Here is a 23,402-nt window from a genome sequence, read left to right as displayed (position 1 = left end):
AAAGCACAGAGCAGCCTTGGCTGAGCTAGAGTACAATGTGAAGCCAGAAATTGACTATTGCCGTAAGGGAAAATGGACAGCTGATACAGCCACATGATCCTTGGCTTCCCATTAAACTTTGGAGCTAAAGCCTGGGAGCAAGGTTAAAAAAAAAAAAAAAAGATTTTTCACCCTTTTTTTTTTTTTAAAAAAACAAACCACAATGTAAGGCTTGTACCAACCGGTGACAGTCTCAGCTGCCAACTCACCAAGTGAAGCAACCACAGAGCTTGCTGGGTTCATAACCCAGCTAGGGATCAGTACCAAACAGCATCATTGTTCCCCCGCCCTAAACCATTTCATCACATGCGACATTAACAAATGGAAGTTCTCATCTGCACAGTAGGATTTTGTTCGACAAAATAGAAGAGTCATATATTTTAATATTCTCTCCAACGTTACAAGCAAATTATAGATAAAAATGATTCAATTAGCAATGTAATCATTACAAAAGACAATGTTGGAAATAAGACTAAATCCTTCACTATAGCATTCTGTAGCAATTTTGGATAATGAAAAACAATTTTTGTAGGAGATATGGGTATGGCCATTTTCTAAGTCACGCTGCTAATAGGGGACCCTGCACATTTCCTGTATGTGTTTGATCTCTGATGTCTAATTCTGCTTTCTGGGCTCACCCAAAAAAAACACTCCCATTGCTGCAGAGCTAAATTAACTTGCAAAATCTGGCAAACAACCTTTAGTAGCCAGCCATGGAGTCACATTCTAGTAGCTATGTTGGTATTGGAGAAAAAAGGACTCTGTAGCTGTACTAGAGAATGACACGGGGACAAATTAGTCCCCGCAGGAACTCAATTTCCACATTCTGTCCCCGTGAGTTTTGTCTCTGGCCCATTCCTGTAAGCTCTGCCTTAACCGCACAAGCCTCAAACACTTATGATATTAAAGTGTTTGAGGCTTGTGTAAATGAGGATGGAGCTTGCAGGAATGGGGCAGGGATAGGAAAAGAACTCACGGGGACGGGAAAAGATTTGTCCTCGTGTCATTCTCTAAGCTGTAATAGTGTAGCCAGTGGTGTGGTAAGGGGGGGTGTGGACTGCCCTGGGTGCCTGTTGCTCAGGCCAGGCTGGTTCCCCCTCTGAATCACTTCCGGGTCACGGGGCCAGGAATTGCCATCAGAGGGAAATCCAACGCTGGCGCAAAGAGCATGCTACAGAAGCCACTCATGCTGGCGAAGATTTAGAGGTAGCGGGGGGGGGGGAGGGGAAAGGGAGAGACTGAGTGTGGAGATGGGGCAGGAGGGAGCACCACCCCAGATACTTCCTACCCTTAGTACGCCACTGCCTTTAACTTACTTAACATGAGGCCTGGCCGAGCTAGATGAGGTGCAAAAGCTCTCACCATCACAGCAGCAGCTTCTAAAGACGTTTGCATCTGAGAAAACGATCAGTGTGGTCTGGAGAGCTCTGCATTCTGCTGCCATTAGCCTTAAACCACATTGGCAGAAAAAGCAAGAGAGACCAACATGACTGGGACATACAGGAAGAGCAACAACTGTTCTCAGGGAGGAACTGGAGGGCCAGTTTGCAAATACATACGTATAGCTGCCTAACAAAATGAATTATTGCAAGACTGCAAAAGATCTATGTTGCTGCCACGGACTTCATCAAAGGAAGTCAGACAATCGGGCTGAACACAAACCTGGTCCTTTAGAACACCCCCCCCAGCACCAAATCCGACATTCACAGTGTCCAAGCCATGAAAAGCAGCCGAGATCTTAAAGGAAACAATTTCTAATAAGCACCCCAGCTGGGTATCTTAAAACCAGAGGCTCTTGAGTCTATGAGAGGGGACCCAGAGGAGATCTTCCTGAAAGGGAGTCAAGTGCCAAGTGGAATGCAGGTAAAAAAAGCAGAGGCAAGAACAGGGTGAGGGTCCACTTCCTCTGCTCATACTGCTGGGCCACTATGTGTGAGCGATGGGTTGCCAGAACACTATATGAGAAGGAACCAGGGTTCTATCTGTGTCTATCAGTAAGGGCTAGAAAGTATGTCTCCAAGAAAATGTGGAAAAAGTGTTTGCCCAAAGATGTGGGAAGCGTTCAATATCCTATACAAATCTTTCTTTTTTTTTTTTAATGTAAAATTGAAATCAAGTAGAAGAATATAACATCTTAAATAAACAGCCACCATGTTGTACAAATTTGAGAGCAGAGAGGCCCTTAACTGTGGAAAAATCCATGCCGAGTGCTAGCTCTCCCGCGTCGACTCAAGCGGCATTTCTTCTTGCAAGCGGCACGCCGGGGTCACTCCTCCCCCGCAGGCAGGTTGTCCTCAATCCTCCGGATAAAACGCATTCTGATTTCAGTTACGCTATCCCCTTTCAGAGTGTCCTGGATAAACTTCACATCCACAGCCATCTGCACCTGGGTGAGACAGAAACAAGAAAGGTTACACGTGAATAAACCTCCCTCACGAGCAGCTGCGACGCACGCGCTTGCAGAATGAATGGAAACGTGGACAAATGGAAACACGGGCAACATTGTGGCTCTTTGGTAGGCTGTGATGGCGGGATGCACCAGCAGCTCCGGATGCAAGAATAATTTAAAAGAATTAAGGCCGGTATTGGACAGACTTTGCACGGTCTGTGTCCCATATATGGTGATTCAGTGTAGGACGGGCTGGGGTGGCATCAATGGGAACTACATTAACTTGGAACACGAGGCTACTGGCCAGACTTTACGGTAGATATCCTGCAAACAACGGGATGGTTGAATAGGCTGCAATGAACATGGACGGCAACTTCAACATTTGGAACCTAGGACAAGACCAGGTGGACTTAGTCTATGGCCCAGAAATATCAAAGAAGAGACAAGTTAATTTAATCATGTATTTTTAATGGGAATAACTAATGGGCAGACTGGATGGACCGTTCTGGTCTTTATCTGCCATCATTCACTATGTTACAACCGTGCTTCCCCGAAAATAAGACAGTGTCATATTAATTTTGGGTCAAAAATAACACACTAGGGTTTATTTTCAGAGATGCCTTATTTTTTCATGAACAATCATCTCTCCCTTCCTCTCTTCCACCCCAATTCATCCTCTTTCCTTTCTGCCTCACCCCCGATGTGCAGCATCTTTCCTCCCCTCTCACCCATCCCCTTTGTGCAGCATCTTTCTATCTCTCACTCCCATCCCCCCGTGCAGCAGAATCCCACCGACCCTCCCACCGTGAGACCTGGAACACCTCCGCTCTGAAGCCTCCAAAAACAGCAGCAGTGGCAGCACTCTGAATGGGCTGCTTCGTGGCCTTCCCCACCGGGGCCTTCCCTCTGCTGCATCACTAGGACTTATTTTCGGGAGAGGTCTTGTTCTCGGGGAAACATGGCCTAGCTCTTGAAAGGTCGCAACTGAGGCGTAAGGGATATTCGGAGGTTATTTCGTCTCTTCTCCAGGCAAAAAAAAAAAAAAAAGTGATCTACATCTGCATCGTATGCTAGAGTCTGGAGGGTTTTCGATTCTTGGTGTAGTGCTTAGGGTATTTCGCCCTTCCAGGCTTCTCTAACATTCTTTCTTTTCTGCAGGACGGCGTACCCAAGGTGTTGGCGTATAATTCCCTTAAAGTTCAGGTCTACGGGACTGCCGCGGGGATCCCCCCAGGTCTACAGGACACCTGCAGGGATTCCCCCCAAGCTCAAAGGACTCCCACGGGGATGGAACCGGGGTTCCCAAGGCCTGGAAAGAGAATTAGTAGAAGATAGACAAAAGCAAAAACTGGGACCAAGATGATGGAAAACCAAAATGTCCCACCAGCTACAGCAAGGGAGATGTTCATTTTGAAGGGGGGGCTAAGCTCAAAGTGGGAGGCCCAGCCCCCTCTCATGGTTATGCCACCAATTGTGTTTAGTCCAAAATGAAGAACTTGCTGAGTTTGTTTTGGGGTTTCCAGTTCAATTTTGGCACATTTTTCTTATGCAACTCTTGTCCTGAAAAGTGCCTCTTTCAATCCTCATTTAAATGATTTTGATTCTGTATTGTTTAATTCTTTACTCATTGCTGCATTAAAAACCATTTGTGGATCTTGAAAGGACCTCTCACAAGTTACCTCTGTCAGATGGTGGAACCAGATTTGTTTGCTCTACGGATATGAGTTTTATAGTACCAAAAATTCCAACTCTCTTATTTCTTTTAACAAGAAATGGTCGACCCTAGTCACATGACCTAATGTCTATTCTAATTCTTTCCGGTGATGTATACATCTCTTATTTGTTTATATTGTATTTTATTGTTGGTTTAAATAAACTAAGACTTAAAAAACAAAAAAAAAAAAAATCAAAACTGACAGAAATAATTGCTGCTTTTTATGGGGGGTGGGATTCTTTGCGGGGATGGAGGCGATTCCTCATGGGGATTCTGGTGGGGACGGGTGGGATTTCTGCCCCCGCACAGCTCTCTACTCTCAATCTATCTAATGTACCTAGGTCGGGGGGGGGGGGATTAAGTGACTTGCCCAGGGTCACAAGGAGCAGCGTGAGTTTGAACCCCCAACCTCAGAGTACTGAAGCTGTAGCCACACTCAAAGTTGAAAAAACAACCAAAGTATTAGAGGTTATATCAGACCCTTATTTGACATACAAGGATCAAATTGCAAATTTATGGAAGAAAATCATGTATGTAATGAGACAATTGAGTTTAGTAAAATCTTATTTTTTTGAATATCACTTTGCATTGGTAGCACAAATGTTATTATTGCAACTCAAAGATTGTAATTCTTTGGATTTGAACTTAAAAATGGTAAAAAAAAAAAAAAATGCAGCTGATTCAAAATACTGCAATGAGGTTGATATATGGTCCGAGGAGATATAAGTACATAAGAACATAAGTAGTCGCCTCCGCCGGGGCAGACCAGAGGTCCATCCTGCCCAGCGGTCCACTCACGCGGCGGCCCATCAGGCATATTGCCTGAGCAGCAGTCCCTGACTAATTTTATACCTACCTCTACACTTATCTCTAAACCTTCCACTGCTCTTATCTGTACCCCTCAATCCCTTTGTCCTCCAGGAACCTATCCAGGCAAAGGAGAACCGGCATGGCTTACCATACAGGTGAAGGAAGCCATAAAAGAAAAGAAGGACTCTTTCAAAATATGGAAATGCACGAAGACAACCGAAGCCTGGAACAAACATAAAGATGAACAGAAGAAATGTCACAAAGCGGTGAGGGATGCAAAACAGGACTATGAGGAAAAAATAGCCCGGGAGGCCAAAAACTTCAAGCCCTTTTTTAGATACGTGAAGGGGAAAAAACCTGCAAAAGAGGCAGTGGGACCCCTGGACGACAAGGGAGTAAAAGGGTACATCAAGGAAGATAAACAAATCGCAGACAAACTAAATTCCTTCTTTGCCTCCGTCTTTACGAAGGAGGACACCTCAACAATACCTGAAGCGGAGAAACTGTTTACAGGAGAAATAGAGGACAGCCTCACCACAGTTGAAGTGAACTTGGATCAGATATACTACCAGATCGACAAACTTAAAAGTGACAAATCCCCTGGACCGGATGAAATTCACCCGAGAGTCTTGAAGGAATTGAAGGTTGAAATCGGAGAGTTATTGCAAAAACTTGCAAACCTGTCAATCAGAACAGGTCAGATACCAGACGACTGGAAGAAAGCAAACGTCACACCAATTTTCAAAAAAGGATCGAGAGGAGAACCGGGCAACTATAGACCTGTGAGTCTTACGTCTGTCCCCGGCAAGATGATTGAATCACTGATCAAGGATAGCATTGTTCAGCACTTGGACACACACGACTTGATGAAACCCAGTCAACATGGATTCAGGAAAGGGAAATCGTGTTTGACGAATTTACTCCAATTCTTTGAGACCGTGAACGAGCAAATTGATAGTGGAAAGCCGGTGGACATAATATACTTGGATTTCCAGAAAGCGTTCGACAAAGTTCCACACGAAAGACTTCTCAGGAAACTACAAAGCCATGGCATAGAGGGAGATATACAAAGATGGATAGGCAAATGGCTGGAAAACCGAAAGCAGAGAGTGGGCATAAATGGGAAGTTCTCTGACTGGGAGAAAGTGACTAGTGGTGTACCCCAGGGCTCGGTACTTGGGCCGATCCTTTTTAATATTTATATCAATGACTTGGAAAACGGAACATCCAGTGAGATCATCAAGTTTGCAGACGACACAAAACTCTGCCGGGCAATCAGATCGCAGGAGGATAGTGAGGAACTCCAGAGCGATTTGTGTCGGTTAGAAAAATGGGCGGAGAAATGGCAAATGAGGTTCAACGTGGAGAAATGCAAGGTAATGCATTTAGGCAGTAAGAATAAGGAATACGAGTACAAAATGACAGGTGCAACTCTGGGAAAAAGTGAACAAGAAAGAGACCTGGGTGTACTGATAGATAGGACCCTGAAGCCGTCGGCACAATGCGCGGCAGCGGCAAAGAAGGCAAATAGAATGTTGGGCATGATAAAGAAAGGAATCTCGAGTAGATCGGAGAAAGTAATAATGCCGCTTTATAGGACAATGGTCAGACCTCACTTGGAATACTGCGTCCAACATTGGTCTCCCTACCTAAAGAAGGATATAAAACTGCTGGAGAGGGTGCAGAGACGAGCAACTAAACTAGTGAAGGGTATGGAGAAACTGGAATATGAGGATCGACTTAAAACACTGGGATTGTTCTCCCTTGAGAAAAGGAGACTGCGTGGGGATATGATCGAGACCTTCAAAATACTGAAAGGAATCGACAAAATAGAGCAGAGAAGATTATTTACATTGTCCAATTTGACACGGACAAGAGGACATGAAATGAAGCTAAGGGGGGACAAGTTCAGGACTAATGTCAGGAAGTTCTGCTTCACACAGAGAGTGGTGGACATCTGGAATACTCTCCCAGGGGAGATTATTGCGGAATCGACAGTCCTAGGCTTCAAAAGCAAACTAGATGCATATCTCCTTGAGAAAGGCATATAAAGATAGGGTGGCTATAAAATAAACCAGGTGTATACCTGGCGGGGCCTCCGCGTGTGCGGATCGCCGGACTTGATGGACCGAAGGTCTGATCCGGAGATGGCGCTTCTTATGTTCTTATGTTCTTATGTTCCTTGAAACCCTGTACTGTGCTATTTCCTATCACGGCTTCCGGAAGGGTGTTCCATGTGTCCACCACCCTCTGTGTGAAAAAAAATTTCCTTGCGTTTGTTCTAAACCTGTCCCCCTTCAATTTCATCGAGTGTCCCCTTGTTCTTGTGGTTTCTTTCAAATTGAAAAATCTGTCCTTGTCAACCTTTTCGATGCCCCTCAGGATCTTGAAGGTCTCTATCATATCTCCTCTGAGTCTCCGCTTCTCCAGGGAGAACAGCCCCAGCCTTTTCAGTCTGTCAGTGTATGTAAGGTTTTCCATACCCTTAATCAGTTTAGTTGCTCTTCTCTGGACTCCCTCAAGCATTGCCATGTCCTTTTTGAGGTATGGTGACCAGTACTGTACACAGTACTCCAGATGGGGGCGCACCATAGCCCGGTACAGCGGCAGGATGACTTCCTTCGTTCTGGTCGAGATACCCTTCTTAATGATACCTAGCATTTGGTTTGCTTTCCTCGAGGCTGTGGCGCACTGTGCTGACGCCTTCAATGTCGTGTCTACCATCACTCCCAGGTCTCTTTCCAGCTTACTGACCCCTAGCATTGTTCCCCCCATTTTGTAAGTGAACATCGGGTTCCTTCTCCCTATATGCATGACCTTGCATTTCCCCACGTTGAAGCTCATTTGCCACTTTTTTCGCCCATTCTTCCAGTGTCGTAAGATCCCTTTGGAGATCCTCGCAATCTACCGTGGTTTCAACCCTGCTGAATAGTTTGGTATCATCTGCGAATTTGATGACCTCACATTTTGTTCCCGCCTCCAGGTCGTCGATGAATATGTTAAACAGGAGCGGTCCCAGCACTGACCCTTGAGGAACCCCGCTCGTGACCCCTTGCCAGTCCGAGTAGTGGCCCTTTACACCAACCCTCTGCTTCCTGTCTGACAGCCAGTTTTTGATCCATCGGTGGACCTCCCCTCGCACCCCATGATTCCATAGTTTCCTGAGCAATCGCTCATGTGGTACCTTATCGAAGGCTTTCTGGAAGTCTAGGTAAATTATGTCTATGGGTTCACCTTTGTCCACCTGGCTGTTTACCCTCTCAAAGAAGTATAACAAGTTTGTGAGGCATGACCTACCCTTGCAGAACCCATGCTGGCTCGACCTTAGCTGTCCATTTTTTTCGATATGATCACAGATGCCGTCCTTAATCAGCGCCTCCATCATCTTTCCCGGGACCGATGTGAGGCTCACCGGCCTGTAGTTTCCCGGGTCGCCCCTTGAACCCTTCTTGAAGATGGGCGTGACATTAGCTATTTTCCAGTCCTCCGGGATCTCTCCAGTTTTTAGGGATAGGTTGCATATTTGCTGAAGTGTCTCTGCTATTTCATTCCTCAATTCCTTGAGCACCCTTGGGTGGATGCTGTCTGGACCTGGCGACTTGTCGCTCTTTAGCTTGTCTATCTGCCTGAGGACATCCTCCTGGCTCACCTCTAGTTGGATCAGCTTGCTATCTTGATCTCCATTTTCTATTTCCTCTGGTTCCGGAATGTTGGATGTGTCCTCCCTCGTGAAGACTGATGTAAAGAAGTCGTTTAACTTGTCAGCTATTTCTTTTTCCTCCCTCACTACTCCCTTTCTATCCCCATCATCCAAGGGCCCCACTTCCTCCCTCGCTGGTTGCTTTCCCTTTACGTACCTGAAGAATGATTTGAAATTTTTTGCCTCTCTCGCTAGTCTCTCTTCATATTCCCTCTTTGCTCTCCTAACCACTCGGTGGCACTCCTTCTGTTTTTCCTTGTGGTCCTTTAGGCTGGCCTGCGTTTGATCCTGTTTCCATTTTTTGAACGATGCTTTCTTGTCACTGATCGCCTTTTTTACAGCAGCCGTTATCCATGCTGGGTTCTTTATTCGATTTTTTTTGCACTCTTTCTGAACCTGGGGATGTACAGGTTCTGTGCTTCTTGCATCGTACGCTTGAGCAGGGTCCAGGCGCTTTCTACGGACTCTATCTTTCTTGCGCTGCCGTTGAGTTTCTTCCCCACCATTTTCCTCATTGCATCATAATTCCCTTTTCTGAAGTTGAGCGCTGTTGTTGTGGTTCTTTTCACCCTGGATGATCCCAGTTCTAGTCGGCACTGGATCATGTTGTGATCGCTGTTCCCCAGTGGGTCTAATACTATTACTTCCTTTGCAGGTCCCCCCAGTCCACTGAAGATTAGATCTGATAGGGTTAGATATGATAGGGTTTCTACATTCTATAAGAAACTTCATTGGCTGCCTATAGAGAAACCTATAGAGTTTAAAACAGTTTGATAAATCATTTTATACAGGCAGAAGGTTTCAATCTTCTCACTTTGCTCTTTTCATGTTTGCATTATTCATCTAATAGACTGAGTAGTACATTTTAATTGCAGTTCCCCCTTTCAAAAGTCAATTTATGTCTTCTTTTACATACGTTGCTGCTGTTTGGAACGATTTACCTAGGCAAATAAGGACAGAGATTAGTTATTGGAGATTTTGTCATTTTTATATGACAGATTGTAAAGTTAGTCATTTTTATCCAAAGAACTGTATCTTCCCATTGAATTAGCATGGCTTCTTTTTGATGTAAATCGCCTTGAACGAAATGGTATTAGAGCAATTCAGAAATCTTGTATTAGATTAGATAATAACTCTGCTGCCCAGTGATTTTCTGTGATGAAAAATGCAGTCACTGCTTTTGGCCCACCAAAACAGATCAACTGCTTTTGGCCCACCAAAACAGATCAAAGGGAAAGTGGAAAGTAACCAGAGGAGACATGGTTAGATGGTTATCGCAATCTGCTGCCGCTTCCTTCTTTAAGCTTTAAAAGGATGGTCATCCATGCAGATGAAAGCAATACACTGCTGCGGGGAAACAGGCTTAGAAAATCTCTCTAACCCCATTTCTGACCGAGGGATGATCTTAAATCAGCAAATCACAAATTCTCACCATTTCCAGCGCACCCCGCAACACCCCACACAAGAGGTTGGAGTAAATAAGTGACGAATGGTTATCCGGAAGCTCCACAAAGTCCACCAGAGGGTTATTTTCCAGGATCAAGGAGAATTCATCTCCCGCAGCACTCCAGTTTGTAATGCTGGGGGTAATGCCCAGATACATCTTAAAGGCCACCTGTTTGTAGAACACACAAGGCAGGACATGAGTGAATAAACCTGTTCAACTTATTCTACATAGATTTCTCTTTTCTTAACAGGACGTTTCAAAGCTAGTTACAAACAGTTAAGAATATTGTGTTCTGATTTTATGGTTCTTAATTTCCACACTGTTAGCAGTGATTTCAAACTATGCTGTCACAATCCATAATTTGCTACACAAAGATACTATACGTAAGCATTTTTTAAAAATCTTTTATGGATTCATTACAATGGGTTTTTCCTTTGTTCCTGTTGATATATTGCACCCCCCCTAGGGGGAGGGAGAGCGGTATTTCTTTGTATGGTTCTATTCCCTTATGAAATGTTGGTTGGGTGGGTTTTTTTATTGTTGTATGGATTTTGATTGATTATAAATGCATATATGATTAATATTATTTGTATAGATACTGTATTGCATTTTTGTTAGCTTTAGAAACTCAATAAAGACTTATATAAAAAAAAAAAAAAAGTTATTGCACACTAATCTAGAGATTCCCTAAATAATCAAAATTCAGAGTCCAGCCAATTCTAAATTTCTCTCCTATCTCAGTTTTTAATTTTTTTGCTCCTTAAGAATATTGGATTTCTTTTTCAACTTAACACTTTCCAGCCTCTTGTTCAAAACAAAGCTCAGTTTAAAAGAGGAAGCATCTGGCAGAACTCAACATCCAATTTCCTGCTAATGGGTCTATACAGCAGAACGCTTTCGAGTGCCTTTTTGGTTCCCTATCATCCGTGTAGGCCCTGAGTTCAGCCGTTCCCTTAAGTTTATCCACAGTACGCTTACACCGGTGTGAGAAACCAGAGCCACTAACGTTAAGGCCGCCGCAGTCAGCGTTCTGGCTCCATAATTACCTTAGCAATTACATCAGCAGTTTCCCGGAAATCGTGGCATCTTCCGACATTTGATCGAGCCAAAAAATCTTCTATTAATCGAACACCTATGTTATAGCCCCTACAAAAAAGCCAAAACAATGAGTTGGATAAAATGCAAATGTTTACACAGTTAACACTCTGTCCAAGGATGGCCTGATGCAACCACTTCCCAAGCTTGCTGTTCTGACCTTGCACCGCTTTGATGATCCTTGAACTAGAGGACGTGAATTTAAATTGCAGGGGGAGGGGAAACTCAGAAATAACGTCAGGAAGTACTTTTTCATGGAGAAGGTGGTAGATGCCTGGAATGCACTCCTGCGGAAGGTGGCAGTGATGAAAACCGTAACCGAGTTTAAAAATGTGTAGAACAAGAGAACAGATAAAGTGCTTCAATGAAGGAAAAGGATCTCAGAAATCCACACCAAAAGATCATATCATCTCTTATAGGCTTCGGTGTGGATGGGGGTTTCATTCATCGATCCTAAAACCTTCAGTAAAATTCAATTTGCAATCTTTAAGCAAACTTTATTTAAATGTTCTATGTTCAAAAATTTTCACTTTTTGTTTTTTTTTATATATTTCAAATTATGTCCCATCCAAAAATATATGGTGAAAAACGATTTATATCATAAATAATTTCATTCAGTGACCGAAATTCAACAAACCACTTATCTCATTTATGGCTCGAAGAATTTCTTGCTTTCCTCCTTTGCACTGCTGTAGTTACACTGCTCACTATGCCACATGTCTGCCGACGGGGCCCGTTTCGCCCTTATCATCAGGCTTTCTTAAGGCAAAAAAAAAAAATCTTATTACCTCGGCACCCTACAAACGTCATGCCACTTACCACTTTTTTGATGGGACATAATTTGAAGTATATAAAAAATCAAAAAGGAAAAAAACATTAAAAAATGAAAAGTGAAAATTTTGAAGAATGTTTAAAGTTTGCACAATTGAATTTTACTGAAGGTTTTAGGATCGATAAATGAAACCCCCATCCACACCGAAGCCTATAAGAGATGATATGATCTTTTGGCGTGGTTTGACTGTCCAGCTCTTCTTATTGTAAACCGCCTCGAACTACTTTGGCTTTGGAGGAGGTCGTGATGGAGACCAACATTCTGGGATTCAAGGGCAAGTTGGATGCACACTTTCTCGCAAATAAAATTGGGGGATACGAGTAGACAAGGTTTCTCAGCAGGGAACGCCTGGCTTGGCCTCCGTGAGTGCGGGTCGCCGGACTGGATGGACCTAGGGTCTGATCCGGCGAAGCCATTTCTTATGTTCTTATAAAAAAATTAAATTATTATTATTATTTCTGAGATCCTTTTCCATCATTGAAGCACTTTATCTATCTTTGACAAACCTCCTTTCGGTATCTAGTAATTTTAAGTGGTTTTTCCTATTTTCGTTGTACTTGGCTTTTTGAAACAAAGGAATCCCATATGGAAGGCATTGAACCAAACAAGCTTAGTGGTGATTAGACGGTAACACTAGCCAGTACCAAGATCCCTATATGGCAAGACAGATCAGGGTGGGCTGGAGTTAGCATTGATAGCAGCAGGAACCCAAATATAGCATCGACAAATCAATTATGCCTATGCAGCATTCACATTCAACTTCATGAATTTATATTATCTTGTTGGGCAGACTGGATGGACTGTAAGGGTCTTTATCTGCCATCATCTACCATGAACACATCTCCCCTGTACTAAAACATTTCATATCGTATGGATTACAACATTTTTATGATTATTCATCATTTGATTTATGGGGACGCACCACGGTATCTGGCTCGGATATTACAGAGACACACACCAGAACGTGTTTTACGATACCAGGGTGCGATGAAATTGGAAACAGTGGCAGCGAGTGAGGTGAGATTGTATGAAAACCCGGACATCTGCAATTTCAATAGCAGGACCACAGGTGTGGAATTTACTGCCTGGAGTTTTACAACTGTGTGGCGAAAAGATGACGTTTATAAGAAGATGTTAAAGACACACCTTTTTTGTTCAGGCCTTTTATTAATTAGGTTACACTTTTAGAAATTTGATGACGTCTTGGAGAAAATGATATTGATAATGTAAAGTCTGTTTAGTTGATTCTTAGGTGCTTTTTGTGTATGTGCGTTTCTTGTGTGTTATATTCGAATTTGTGGGTTTTATTGTATAGAAATTTTTAAAATAAATAAATGCTAGTATAAAAGCTACTGGATCAAACCCATCCCCCTAAGGAGTCCGTGCAGAGGAGCAGCACGCAGGCGTCTGATGAGCATGTGGCTTCTACCGTGAACATAGTGCTACACCATGCAGAAAGCTATCTGCATGCAAATTTTATGAGCAGAAAACTTGCCGCTAATGAAGGGAGAAGGGAGGGGGCAGAGTGCCGAACATGTACACGCAAAGGTTTCATGACAAGTGCAGCTTCTTGTGTGCATGTCCAAACAAAACCCGAGAGTGTAAAGCACACGCTGGGGCTTGTTCTTCTGCCCCTAAATTGGAACTTCTTAGAAATTTCACAATCAAGCAGTTTTTGCACGGTTTATGTTTAGGCACAGAAGAACAGTTTTGTTCGGACATGCGCTCTTGTTTGTTACCTCCCGTCTGCCTTTGAAACTTGCAGGGGTTTCCTTCCGCTGGCAAAACAAGACAAAATTGGCACTTCAATCTCAAAAACTAACGTGAAATCCTCTCCGGAAATCCTTCTAGGCTGTCCTGAACCCGTCAAAAAAAAAAAAAAACCTGTTAATGCGCTCAGCATTGCAAGGAATACTGCCAGCACTGCATGGAACACTCGAATGAGCTAATTTCCATATATTTTAAATATATGCAGTGTACAGCTGGGACTTGTATGTGCATTCAAGTCCTCTCTGTATTCTGTGCCCAATAATCTACGTTTCGTTGGGCTTGTGGTTGCTTTCTGCATAGGCCCCCAAACAATGTTCCACTTAGACAATGACACAGGGACAAACTTTTCCTTGTCCCCGCAGGAACTCAATTTCTCCATCCTGCCCCATTCCTGTAAGCTCTGCCTTAACTGCACAAGCCTCGAACAGTTATGATTTTTAAGTGTTTGAGGCTTGTGCAGATGAGGACAGAGCTTGCAGGAATGGGGCAGGGACAGGAAAAGAACTTGCAGGGATGGGAAAATGAGTTCCCGTGGGGACAGTGGAAAATTTGTCCCTGTGTCATTCTCTAGTCCCATTGTCTCTCTGCACTGCTATATCAACCATACCCTGCCCGTTCTTGGCTTCTGTGTTACACCCCCAAACAAATGCGGGCCAGATGTAGTATGTATTTTGCCATAGACCCAAATGAGGCAATCAGATACCTCTAGTACAGTGGTCTCAAACTCGCAGCCCAGGGGCCACATGTGGCCCACCAGTTACTATTTTGAGGCCCTCAGTATGTTTATCATAATTACAAAAGTAAAACAGTTTCTTGATCATATGTCTCTTTAGCTATAAATTACAATATTATTATTAAGACTTAGCCAAAAGGAAAGATTTATAAACTATAAAGAATTTTACCTCATTTCTTTAATAAGACATTAACTCTTTTTTTCTGAGGCCCTCCAAGTACCTACAAATCCAAAATGTGGCCCTGCAAAGGGTTTGAGTTTGAGACCACTGCTCTAGTACATCAAGGCAACACTTTCCTACTCTGCATACTTGGAAGGGCTCATTCGATCCTGAACCCCAGCCAGTCAGGTTTTCAGGATAACCACAATGATTATGGGAAAAGGAATGGGGACTTGTATACCGCCTTTTTGTGGCTTTGGCATTTCAAAGCGGTGGCACTGAAGGATTAAGTGCCTTGCCCAGGGTCACAAGGAGCAGCAACGGGATTTGATCTCGCAACCTCTGGGTGCAGCTCGACCAGTGAGCCAACAAGGAGGCAGGGTGTGCAAAAATCGATCTCATGCATATATTGAGGATACCCTGAGAACCCGACTAGCTGAGTGTGCCCTGAGGACAAGTCTGGGAGTAACTGACCTATGCGTTGCTTACGCTGCTAGAGATAGACAAAATAGCATTGTGCTTAATATTTAAAATGTAATTGGTGAAAACCACTGTAATATTCATCTCACAGAGCATTCGATGCACACTTAGCCTAAGCAATTATAGCTGTGGAATCAGCAATCTAGCAACTAATTGCATCCTGAAAGCCCATCAAATGGTACGTGTTTTAGCCAAAATAGTCTTAACAAAAAAGAAAGCTCCCTCCCAAATCCCCCTCCTTACATCTTGTCCAGCTGTTTGTTTACATCCTCGTCGTTCTCATAATCTTTGCATAGCTGCGTGACCAAAGCACCATAGGTTAGCGTGAAGAGCTCAGAATTCTAGACAGGAGTAGAAAAATGCATTATTTAGATGATGGTCACTGGGTTTATAAATTGTTTGCTAAGTGTATGATAGGCCTAGGTACAAAGCTGCATGCATGAAAAATAAATTGACTGCAGGTGCGCTATTCGAGCCAGAGAAAACTGTTAATCCTTATACCTTCTACATCTCACACTATCAGAGCCTGATTACAAAATCTTAATGTTCCTCTATGACAGGGGTCTCAAAGTCCCTCCTTGAGGGCCGTAATCCAGTCGGGTTTTCAGGATTTCCCCAATGAATATGCACGAGATCGATGTGCATGCACTGCTTTCAATGCATATTCATTGGGGAAATCCTGAAAACCCGACTGGATTGCGGCCCTCAAGGAGGGACTTTCAGATCCCTGCTCAATGAACATGCAGGTCAAAAAACCTGCAAGCTCCAAATTTACGATGAGCAAGTATCCCTGTATGGAACCAGAGAAGGGCAGACTTCCTTTTAAAGTTCCCTTCTCAGATATTCAACAATTGTAATTTAGCACTTCAATACGAGTTCACAGACCAGATCCATTCTGAACCTTTCCAATAAAGTCAGGCCAGAAGTAGCTGCTGAAGTCTACAGCCATTTCTAAATAGGGCCCAATAAAATCTAAATACTATATCATTTTGTGATGTGAAATATAAAATGGCCGGAATTGTAATGTTAGATGAAGTATCTGTCACCAAACTAATCTGAAGATGGGCCAGTATTCTTCATTTCAACTATCGGCCTCTTTTACAAAGCCGCGCTAGTGGCCCCAAAGCCCAGAGAGATTTAAGGGGCGGCAGCCGCTAGCACGGCTTTCTAAAAGAGGCCGTAAGTGGCGCGCACAGTCATTTTTTCCATACACCATAAAGTCGGCAAGCTTTTGAGCTATCATTCTTTGTGCGCTAATACAAAATTTTTTTGGGCAGGTTTCATTTTGCACGATTCTGTCAGACAGATAAGAAAGCCCATCACTTACCATGAGATGCAGAAGGTCCAGAAAACTTAAGAGGGAAACTATCAAGCTCGCTCAAAAGATAAATCGCACAAATGTCCAGACAGCAAACTTCTACAATATATTCAAATTACTCAGACCTCATACACCCTGGCCATTACTCGAATGCTTTCATACCCATTAATGAAAAGATGCGAGTCCAAAATAGCATAAGCATTCTTTGTACACTAATATAAAATTTATTTGGGTAGGTTTCATTTGACAAGATTCCATCACCTACCATGAGATGCAGAGATGCAGAAGGTGAAATGAATGGCAAATACCAGTACTAGGCAATGAAAACGGCAAGGGAGGCAGAAAGGAAAAAGACACCAGAATTACGTGAGAAACACCGAACGGCACATACAGAACAGCAAGTCTGAAAAAGCAGAGAGAGGCAGGAAGTGGGATTCTGATGGAGGAAAGGGAAAGGATAGACACACAACCCTTTGGTTTTAAACACTGGAATAGATGGATGTTAGAAACCACCAGCTCCAAATCAACTACAGATACAAGATCCCATATCCAAAAAATCTGAAAACCAAAACGTTGACACGACCTGGAAGGCGTCAGTTTCTCCGACAGGTCACCCGCCGAGACCAACCGCAGGTGCATGCGTTTCTCCTCAAGTCCAGAGGGCTGACAATAGGGCAGAGAGAGCTGCGGATTCCACTCGGGGGTGGCAAGCGAGAAGCAGAAAAGGAAGCGTTTCTCTCTGTCGATAGCTCAGAAAGTTGATCGTATTGCATCTGTACAATGGCTCACTGAAAACTCTGGTGGCAATTTTAATGGTCTGCCTTTTTCCAACATCGCCGTTCCAGAATCTGAAAAATCCAAAATATGCCCGATCCCAAGGATTTCGGATAAAGGATCTTGTACCTGTACCAGTGTTTATGGCTCAAACTTTGAATGCAGATCAAGCCTTAAGGATTTTTGCCACTAGGTAACACACAGGAAAATGAAAGGCATCATTTAATATAGCTAAGCATCACTTTAGCTTTATATTCTAGACAGAGGGCAGAATTAGCAGGTGAAAAAAATGTAGATTTCAGACCTTTTTTGCACATATCAATAATCTAAAGGTTTTTTCTGTCCAAGGACAAATCTAAATATACATCACTTCTTGTATGTGGCAGCTGTACTTTTAATTCTCTCTTCTGTTGGACTACATTTTACAAACATGCTGCCAATAAATAGGATATGTAATCTTGGCCGACAACAGAAAGCATGCAGTCCTGTTAAGAGCTGGATTTTGGATTTTGTCTTGAATACACAGACATTTTTAAACACAGTGACAAAACTGCCGAAGGCTATTTAAAAAGTTCAGGTCTACCTGTCAAAGAACGAGCAGGAATCTCAATTCTTTTTGTTACAAGATGCAATAAAATTGCTCATTTAATTAGATTTCCATTGCAGAAATGACTCTTTGTATAAGAAGCTGCATCAAACAGCATAATTATGAGAAAAAAGTTTGCAATAATTTTCATTTTTCTTAAAATTGAACTTAATAAAAAAATTTAGGTATTTCGCATGGAAGCAATAACTTGTGTTCTTATACAGTATCACAGGAGCTTTTGACCATAGGTACCTGTACCTCTCCTGTATCATCTGTGGTATTAGGAGCCAATAAGTGGGTGGCTTGGTACCCTGTGAACAGAGGCATTCTGCACTAAACAAAATTAAATGCAAAGAATTTCACAGCCATTAGTTCATGAACTTCCATGCACTGAGCATAAAACATTGTATTTTAACGCACACATTAGAAAGCGGAATGCATGAACATCAGCACCCAGCTCAGTCCGTATTGCAATGTATCTCCTCTAACATCCTGGCACTGAACTAAATTTTATCTCCTTAAATTGTACTGGATGTCATAGTGCAACTCATAAATCCCAGATTAGATTAGATTATAATCCTGGTGCTTTTGTAAAAGGCCCTGGCGGGCTCCACATTTAATCAGCTAGAGCAGTGGTCCCCAACCCTGTCCTGGAGGACCGCCAGGCCAATCGGGTTTTCAAGCCAGCCCTAATGAATATGCATGAGAGAGATTTGCATATAATGGAAGTGACAAGCATGCAAATCCGCTCCATACATATTCATTAAAGCTATCCAGAAAACCCGATTGGCCTGGTGGTCCTCCAGGACAGGGTTGGGGACCACTGAGCTAGAGCCTCTTCAGGATGACTCTGAGGGTAGCTGAACAAAAACAGGCCATTCTTTGGAACAGTGTTTCTCAACTCAGTCCTGAAATCCACCCCCTTGCCAGTCAGGTTTTCACGATATCCACAATGAATATGCATGAACGTGATTTACATACACTGCATCCATTATATGCAAATTTTTATTCATGCATATTTATTGTGAATATCCTAAAAACCTGACTGGCAAGGGGGGACTCCAGGACCGAGTTGAGAAACACTGCTTTGGCGAATCCAGTTTTCTCCCGGGCACCCAGAAGCCCTGTACATGTGAGAAATGTTCACTGGGGAGGGCAGACATTTAGCCTCCCCCTGCTCTCCCATCAATTGTCTTCCAAGAAAGCATGCACGAGGAAGGTCACAGCCGCAGATTCGTGCACCACCTACAGGACAGGGCGGGGGGAGAGGGAGAGAAACAATCAAGCCTCCCCGCCCCCAATGAATATGCATAAACGTGATTTGCATACACTGCCTCCATTATATGTAATTTTTTTTCATGCATATTCATTGTGGATTTGAGAAACACTGCTTTGGAGAATCCAGTTTTCTCCCGGGTACCCAGAAGCCCTGTACATGTGAGAAATGTTCACTAGGGAGTGGGGGGGGGGGGCAGACATTTAGCCTCCCCCTCCTCCTCTCCCATCAATTGTCTTGCAAGAAAGCATGCAAGAGGAAGGTCACAGCCAGAAGATCCGTGCACCACCTCCAGGACAGGGTGGGGGGAGAGAGACAATCAAACCTCCCCCGCCCCCCCCTCACTTGCTCTGCTGAAAATCAGAGGAGCTGGAGGGGGTTGGAGGCGAGTCACTTCCGTCTCTTTCACTTGTCTGCACGGTAAAGCGCTTTGGGCGCCGCCTTTCTCCTCCCCCACCGACCCCCGACCCCGACCCCGACCCAAACGCCCCTCCCCCTCTGGGTCAAAGGGGAAACTCCTTTACCATTTTCTTGCTCTCGGTGCCGCGGTTGCTCTGCCTCGACATGTCGCCGGCCCGTCGCTTCCCCTCCCCCAGGGCAGGACGCCTTTCCACCCCCGCGGGAGCCGCCGCCACCGGCCGCTCTGCTCCTAGTCACCGAGGCCGGCGCCTGACTAGACAGCGCCCCGCTGCGCCTGCGCGGAGGGAGGAGGAGGAGGAGCGCGCGCAGCGGCGCCTGGAAATTGCAGTTCTCCGGCGTGCCGCGCGGCTTGGTTGCGGCCCGACGTGGCGCCCCCTGCGCGGGGGACGTCGGGAGCTGTAGTCTTCCGGCCCCCTGCTAGGGGAAGCGGCGAAGTGGAACCCTTGGTCTGAGGGACTACGAGTCCCGGCGGCCGGCGCTGCGGCCTGCTCTAGAGGGCGGCAGGTGGCGCTGTCCAGGGCAAATGCTTCATGTCCAGAGTCCGTCGTGCGGAAGATGTTGAGCGCAGCTCTTTTCCACTGCAGGGAGGGAACAAGGGGCTCACTAATGCACTTTGACCCTTCAGACCTTTCCCCTGGCCTGTGCTTGCATTCCAATTGGTGTCCAGCCCCTTCACATGGGCTTAAGAACATAACAGCCAAGTCTCCTGTTTCCAACAGTGGCCAAACCAGGGTTCTCAGGGGTCCAGATTTTGTAATGAAAAAAGAGGGCACAACATGGCCCCTCCCCAGCCCTGCCTCATTTTTTTTTTTTAAATCTTTATTGATTTTCAAACTTTGACAATGCAATACAATTAATTGAACTTAAAATACTGCATAAAATGCACTATTAATTACACAACTAATACATAAAACAATCATTTTCTCCCAATTATTAATACAATGAAACATATTATGTGACTACAATATTACAATTAAGTAATTTTAATCCTCAAAATACACTCCCCTCCCTGGATGTGTAAGGAAATCTAAGAAAAGGAGAAATACATGACCATTATTGCGAGGTAACAAATGTAGTCAATGGGCTCCCCACTTTATTAAATGAATTACTAAACCCCAAACATTCTGCATTCATTCTCTCATATTTATATGTGGTACGCACTAGAGAATGACACGGTGAAAAAATTGGTCCCCGTCACCGCCCCGTCCCCGTCTCACCATCCCCGTCACCGCCCCGTCCCCGTCTCACCATCCCCGTCACCGCCCCGTCCCCGTCTCACCATCCTCTTCACCGCCCCGTCACCGCCACTGCCACCCCATTCACCGCCCCGTCACCGCCACTGCAATCCCATTCACTTTTCTTTATTTATGTATAAAGGAAACATTCTTTAAAACTTTAAAACTTAGTTAAATATTAGTTAATAACTATACAAAAACAAAACACGCAGAGAAAAAATTAATTAATAAAAATTCTCAAAACTGACACATTTTGATCACTAAATTTAAAATAGTTATTTTTCATACAGTTTTTCAATCACTAATCTTCCACCACCCCTGGGGCTAGCAATGCAAAAACAAACACGACATGTACTTTAAATGCTGCCGTGATTAGCATAGTGACCGCGGCTACGGCTGCAAGTCTCCCCTCCCCCCAGCGATCACGGCAGGAGGGCACCCAACCCCTCCTGTAGACCCCCCCAACGGCCCTCCCGACAATCGCAGCAGAAGGGTACCCAACCCCTCCTGCCGGTCCTCCCAATGGCCTCCCCTAAGATCGCCGGCAGGAGGGTACCCAACCCCTCCTGCTGGACCCCCCCCCCAACGAACCCTCCCACCCCGGAACCCCCTTAGTCTTACTTTCCAAGTTGGACCGGACGGCTCCTCACACGTATGGCCAGCAGGCTTGCCTCCGTCCAAATGAGGCGGGCCCACCCCTACCCTGCCCAACCCACAGGATCCTAGGGCCTGATTGGTCTAGGCACCTAAAGCCACTCCCGCTATAGGAGGGGCCTTAGGTGCTTGGGCCAATCAGGCCCTAGGATCCTGTGGGTTAGGCAGGGGAGGGGAGGGGCGGGCCCGCCTCATTTGGACGGAGGCAGGCCTGCTGGCCAGACGAGCGAGGAGCTGTCCGGTCCAACTTGGAAAGTAAGACTAAGGGGGTTCCGGGGTGGGAGGGTTCGTTGGGGGGGGGTCCAGCAGGAGGGGTTGGGTACCCTCCTGCCGGCGATCTTAGGGGAGGCCATTGGGAGGACCGGCAGGAGGGGTTGGGTACCCTTCTGCTGCGATTGGCAGGAAGGGTTGATCTGACAAATGAGGAGCACGGTGAAACACAGGTAAATAGCGGTTCCTAGAAGGGGGTACATTGGCCCGCGGGGACAAACCTGTTCACCGTTTCCGCGGTCGGTGAATGGCCTTGTCCCCGTCACCGCAGCGACTGCTAGTTTTCTTCCCCGTTTTCGGCGGTGACCCGCGGCTTAAATGCGGTGGCCGCGGGTAAACCGTCACCGTGTCATTCTCTAGTACGCACATTTGCCCACCAAAATGCGTAATTAAAAAAATCAGTAACAATCAACTAGAAAATCCCTATCTTGCATACTATTCTGTCCCACCAAAAAGCTGGCCCAAAGCCAAAGAGGACTTCTGTGAATTTGTCCTACACAATTCAATTGGGCCTTCCTACAATATCATAGCAGGAGACGTAAACATACACCTAGAGAACAATGCAGACACAAAAGAGTTTAAAAACTTTCTTTCCCTACTCAACTACAACCTCCCTGTACCCACACAAACACACGAAAAAGGCCATCATTTAGATGTGGTAGCTATGTCCACAAAGGAAATCCTTAACCCTGCAATCTCTCTACCTGTAGGCTCCTGGTGTCACGACATCTGGTCTGACCTTTTCACTTACTATTTCAAATTAATCTGGTCTCACCAAAAATCTAAAACACGTCCGATGTTAAAAAGAGAGCATCACACAAGAGGGTACATTAATCCAGAAGACTACTGGTCTCAATACGAACTGCAAACGGAGATAGTAGAAGAGTCGATTTTTGGGATCACTGGACAACAACCAGCACATCAATCCTAGATAAAATAGCCCCTAAACATAATAGCAAAAGCAATGCAAATAAATATAACAAATGGTTTGACACCAAACTCCTAAAATCAAAACAATTAGCTAGACGACTAGAAAGAACCTGGAAAAAAACAGGAGAATTGGCAGACCGTAAGAAATGGAAAGCCAACATAAAAACCTACAAACAACTAATAAAAGACAAACGTAAAGCATTCTACTCTACTAAAATCAACTTATCTTGCAATAGTTCTCAATGAATCAATACAAAGGAGCTGTTCAACCTGATCACAAATCTATTTGACACCACTCATTACACCATACCCGTGCACAACTCTAAACTACCCTCTGCAAATGACCTAGCGCTGCATTTTGATTAAAAAAATAAAAACCTATGAAACAACTGTTTAAAAAACGTCCCCAGCGACCACCAAATAGCTAACGCTCAAGGAAACGAAATACCAGCAGATATGATCTGGAGTTCCTTTCAAGACTTGACTGGAATAACTACACCAAACTATACAACAAATACTCTAAATCTTACTGTGTCCTGGACTCATGCCCCCCCGGAAATTATGAAAGCAGCACCATTAGAATTTAAATTATCATTGCTACACTACTTAGCCCATAACCTAAAAAACGGGAAGTTCCTCACTAACAATGGTCACATAATAATAACCCCAATCCTAAAAAATAGAAAAGAACCATCAACGTTAATAACCAACTACAGACCTGTAGCATCCATCCCACTTATTGTAAAAATCATGAAGGGATTGGTTCACAC

General features: G+C 44.4%; 1 protein-coding gene across 2 annotated transcripts; it reads right to left on the bottom strand.

Annotated features, from left to right (window-relative positions):
- Positions 1-402: 402 nt before the first annotated feature.
- On the bottom strand, positions 403-20,239 carry TRAPPC3 (trafficking protein particle complex 3). 2 transcript variants are annotated; one of them, XM_033956095.1, is made up of 5 exons: positions 20,171-20,239; positions 15,413-15,510; positions 11,146-11,245; positions 10,085-10,267; positions 403-2,425 (listed from the first exon to the last, which is right to left on the bottom strand). In XM_033956095.1, exons 1-5 carry the CDS (start codon positions 20,192-20,194, stop codon positions 2,306-2,308), a joined length of 525 nt encoding a protein of 174 aa, XP_033811986.1. In that variant the 5' UTR covers positions 20,195-20,239; the 3' UTR covers positions 403-2,305. The 2 variants fall into 2 exon arrangements, with proteins under 2 accessions (XP_033811986.1, XP_033811985.1); XM_033956094.1 differs by lacking the exon at positions 20,171-20,239 and adding an exon at positions 19,648-20,130.
- Between the last annotated feature and the right edge of the window lie 3,163 nt (positions 20,240-23,402).

The sequence above is a fragment of the Geotrypetes seraphini genome, chromosome 8 (assembly GCF_902459505.1).
Source record: "Geotrypetes seraphini chromosome 8, aGeoSer1.1, whole genome shotgun sequence".
NCBI lineage: Eukaryota > Metazoa > Chordata > Amphibia > Gymnophiona > Dermophiidae > Geotrypetes > Geotrypetes seraphini.
This window is presented reverse-complemented; position numbering and strand designations above follow the sequence as displayed.